Below are 4,258 nucleotides of genomic sequence, written 5' to 3'. Positions count from 1 at the left end.
AAGATCTGATATCATTCCGAGAATTATTTTTATAACCCACTTCTAAGAATTCCTTGTTAAGTATCACAATTTTCCATCCATCCATTTTCTTGACCGCTTCTTCCCTTTCGGGGTCGCGGGAGCACTGGAGCCTATTCCGGCTACTGAAGGGCGAAGGCGGGGTACACCCTGGACAGGTCACCAGTCTGTCTCAGGGCCTCAATCACACACATACACTCTCACATTCACACCTAGGGGCAATTTAGAGTCACCAATGAACCTATGAAGCATGTTTTTGGATGGTGGGAGGAAGCCGGAGTCCCCGGTGAAAACCCACGCATGCACGGGGAGAACATGCAAACTCCACACAGAAAGGTCCCAGCCGGGATTCGAACCGGGGCCTTCTCGTTGTGAGGCGAGAGCGCTAACCACTGCGCCAGCGTGCAGCCCCTAACAATTTTCACTCTTTTTTTTTTTAATGTTTTACTTTAATTGTTAAAAGTTTCCATCACCATAATTTCACATCATCCTTGTAATTGTGGCTCAAATATTCTATTTAGATGTGAACAGATTAAAAAAGGAACATGAAAGCATCTCAACATTTATGTTTTTTTCAGATGTACTTTTTTTTTTTGTCTTACCATGTTCCAAGGGTCACGATTGAGAAAAGAGTTTCTGTTTACAAATGATTGGACTGTCAAATCCGAGAAAGCCGAATCTTTCTGGCTAAAATGCATAAATATTAACATTCTACATCAGTGCTACACTTTAAATAACAAGTGGTGCATTTTACTGAAAAAAATCTAATTTTGCAGAAGCTTTTTAATAGATACTATCCAATAAGATTTCTGAAGGTCAGTAGTGGACATTGTGAAACTTAATTGTGTTGTTCCTGTAATCCAGAGTTGTGAAATGTTATGTAGAACACTTTTGAAAAATGTGAAAAACCTACTAAACTTAAAGTTAGCACATCTTTTCCCACTGGTTTCCAGGCTCACAGAAACTGAACTGGTTTCTTGTTACTGAAGCTAAAAGCTAAACACAAACCGTTTGTTTGACAGCTGTTAGCCAGCTCCAGGCTAAAACCTCCTTGAACATACAACCAGCTCATTGCTATTCTTCCTGCATCTGGGCGAGGTTATACCCCGATGCCGTCCGAGGAAGGGCTTACCAAGTTCAATTTGCTTAAAAACAACTCCTAATATGGCAGCTGATGTCATTCACACACACACTAACACACATATTCTGTCCAAAAGTGGGTGAGAAATAAATGAAATGAGAGCATGAACAGGTTGTTATGAAAATAAAGGTGGCAGGAGAACACAGTAGAGGGAGTCAGACAGACAGAAGGAGGAGGGGTGGCAGATGGTGACATATTGATTTATGAGGTGCAGGGCTTTTCATTAACCACACTGAGTTTTACAGAAACACAGGAGGAAGAGAGAAACCTAGACCGTAACCAAGTTGAAGTGGGGAGACCAAAAAACGCAACATGGAGGGAGAGGAGCGCAAAAAAAAAAAATAAAATGGAGTTTGGCCAGAGCAATGTCACTTAAACTGTTATTATTTCACAGCGCCCGTCAATATATTTATGCCCTGCATCCCGTCCACGCCCCTCGGTGGACTGCAGCTGCATTTGGAGTTGTGTCTTCAGACTCTCCCAAGTGGATAAAAATAGAACACTACCTCACCTCAGTCCATTTTCTTAAAATCCCAGCCACCTGCAGACCTGTCACCACCAATCTGTGAAAATGTCAGGGACTGCCAAATATAAGCATGCACTGGTCAAGACCACTTCCCTTTTCTACCTTTTCTATCTTCCCATTGATATACATACAAAAAGCGTCACAAAAACAACAGTAATTTCAGCATATATCAAACAAATTACTTATAATCCCTTTTTTGTATTTATTCAGTCTTTACTTTTGTTCTTCCTCTATTCTATATATAATTTAGAATACACAAGTAAGTTCTGGAATATTTATCTGGAAAAACCCAGTCCAAGGAGACATTTTTAGCATGTTCTTGTGGACAATTTCTCATGATGGAGGACATATATAAAGAAAATTAAACTTAAAATTGCATTTCTTAGTATTTCTTTTTGCAACTCATGATGAATCAGGAGCAGAAAGAAAAAATGTTGGAAAAACAAACTGGTAGATGTTATGTAGGAGCCACAACGACAAGCCACGAGCTCCCTGCTCTACTCCATACCGATGCATCCACTTGCAGACAAATAGAACGTTATTTTCCTCATCCAAGCTGCCAACTGGTTCAAAGCTGTACAGCTGGGTAGCTCCAATGTTGCCCGCTTTTTGCCGGCACCAGTTGTGCACCAGTTGTGTCAGGTTGGGGATGTAAGGGGCTGTAAGCTAGTGGGAGAGAGTGTAAACAGAACTATTTTTTTATTTATTTATTTTTGACCAAAAACTGCATATAGGTATAATTAAAAGATCACTGGAAACACTTATGCAATAGATCCAAACATATTTTTGTGGATTTATTTTTTCTACAAAGGGTTGCAATTCAAAAATAAAATCAAGTAGAGTAAAATCAAGAGTACAGGACGGCTAAAATAAAACTTTTTACATTGAGTTTCACAATAAAAAAAAACAAATGACAAAACACAACATATTCTTCCCATAGATGCTGAACACGGGTTATATTTGAGACAAAATACCTCCAAATTAGTACAAGTTTTTGTATATAACTGTGTCTAAAACTATTTTGTAGTCACTTGTCTTTGTCATGCTTTTTTTCCCTTATCCCTGTTCTTGATTTGTTTTTTTCTTTCTTTTCTGTCAAAAGGTATATGATGGAGAGAATACCTCATCTCGTCTCCTTGGCAACTTCACACGTGATGGCATGTTTGGTTACGTCATCAACAGCACATCCAATCACCTGTGGCTGGAGTTTAACAGCAATGCCTCTGGAACCAATCAGGGCTTTCGCCTCACCTACACAAGTGAGTTAGCACTTTATGAAAAGAAATGTTTTCCCTTGGAAAACATATTTGTTTTGTTTGTCTTCTGAATCTGCTTTGTGGTTTAGTCACAAAGTTTCAAGAACACTTGAGATAACCCACCTGTACTTTGCTACACTTTCTTTGGAAGTAAATTTTTTTCTCAAACATTAAAAGCAAATGGAAGTAAACATATTTTCTGCATTAACAATCTTGTTTTTTAGCTTTCGAAAAGGAAGTTAGGCTACTTGAAAAGCAGCTCTCTCTCCCTCTAATGCGCAAATTTTACTTACCTACAAAATAACCGGTTAAGATGGCCACTCCGACTGCTGTGTAAGTCAAAAAAGCCATAAGAAGACCATTTATCTGCAATTAATGACACATCTGGAGTGAAAGAACAGCTGCATGAAAGGACAAACAATCAAAGATGGATGTTTTATGGATGTCACAGATGCTCGGCGTGTCATTTAAAGCAGCTGATCACCCTGAGTCTGTAAGTCAATAAAATGATGAAGGTGACACCCTTTTGCCTCCTTCAGATGGGTTCATTCACAGGCATGAGGAATGGTGGATTTTTATATTAGAAAGTTAAAAAGGATTATAGCAGGAAAAAGCTTTTGGAAATAAATATCTTCATTTAAACAAACATCACTTTCTACCAAAAGGAAATCCAAATGGTTCTATTCTAGAAATACATGGATGGAGTGATATTAACACACTAAATCTACAAGAAAATAGAACAATTGAAGGTCTTAAAAATTGCAGTCAATTCCAATTACTTGCAGGACAGCATAGTTTTATTGGACAATGAATTCCGTATCTATTTGTCACAATGTAGTAGTTTAAAAAAATAAAAGATCACTGCTAAATCAAATATATATTTTTTTAAAATCAATCCACAATTAAAGATGTGCTGTACAAAAAGCACTTAAATAATTTCCTAACTGCTAAAATTACAACAAAGACTTTAATGTCAGAAATGAGCAACAAAAATACAATAAATTGACACAAGGAAAAATCATTAATAAAAAAAAAAAAATCCTAATTATTTTGTTGTAACAAATTGACAAAACAGTTTAGTTTAATTTAACACAGAGAGCTGTCAAGCAGCATATTTTAAGAGTTTAGGGGAGAAGTAAACCTTTTATTTAAGGTGACTGCTGGATGGTGCGTGTGGTAGATAAAGCAAAAATGTTCTTTTGGATTTACCTTGTTTGATATTTTGCATTGAGTAACATCAAAAGGCACAAGAAGGTTAGGTTTACATAACTTTTCTTTCAGTCTGTCAGTGATTAAATTAAAATAGAATAAAAGAAA

The 4,258-nt window shown here is 37.2% G+C and overlaps 1 protein-coding gene across 1 annotated transcript in view; it reads left to right on the top strand.

Annotated features, from left to right (window-relative positions):
* Nucleotides 1–4,258, top strand: part of LOC112160491 (CUB and sushi domain-containing protein 1) — a gene marked incomplete in the record, with an annotated part of 398,036 nt that overhangs the window by 285,764 nt on the left and 108,014 nt on the right. The window contains 1 exon segment of the mRNA XM_024295052.2: nucleotides 2,788–2,944. Within this exon segment, the coding sequence (XP_024150820.1) occupies nucleotides 2,788–2,944 (157 nt within the window).

Source organism: Oryzias melastigma, linkage group LG3 (assembly GCF_002922805.2).
Source record: "Oryzias melastigma strain HK-1 linkage group LG3, ASM292280v2, whole genome shotgun sequence".
In the NCBI taxonomy this organism is placed as follows: Eukaryota; Metazoa; Chordata; class Actinopteri; order Beloniformes; family Adrianichthyidae; genus Oryzias; species Oryzias melastigma.
Note: the sequence above shows the minus strand (reverse complement) of the source record. Positions and strands in the feature narration are given on the sequence as shown.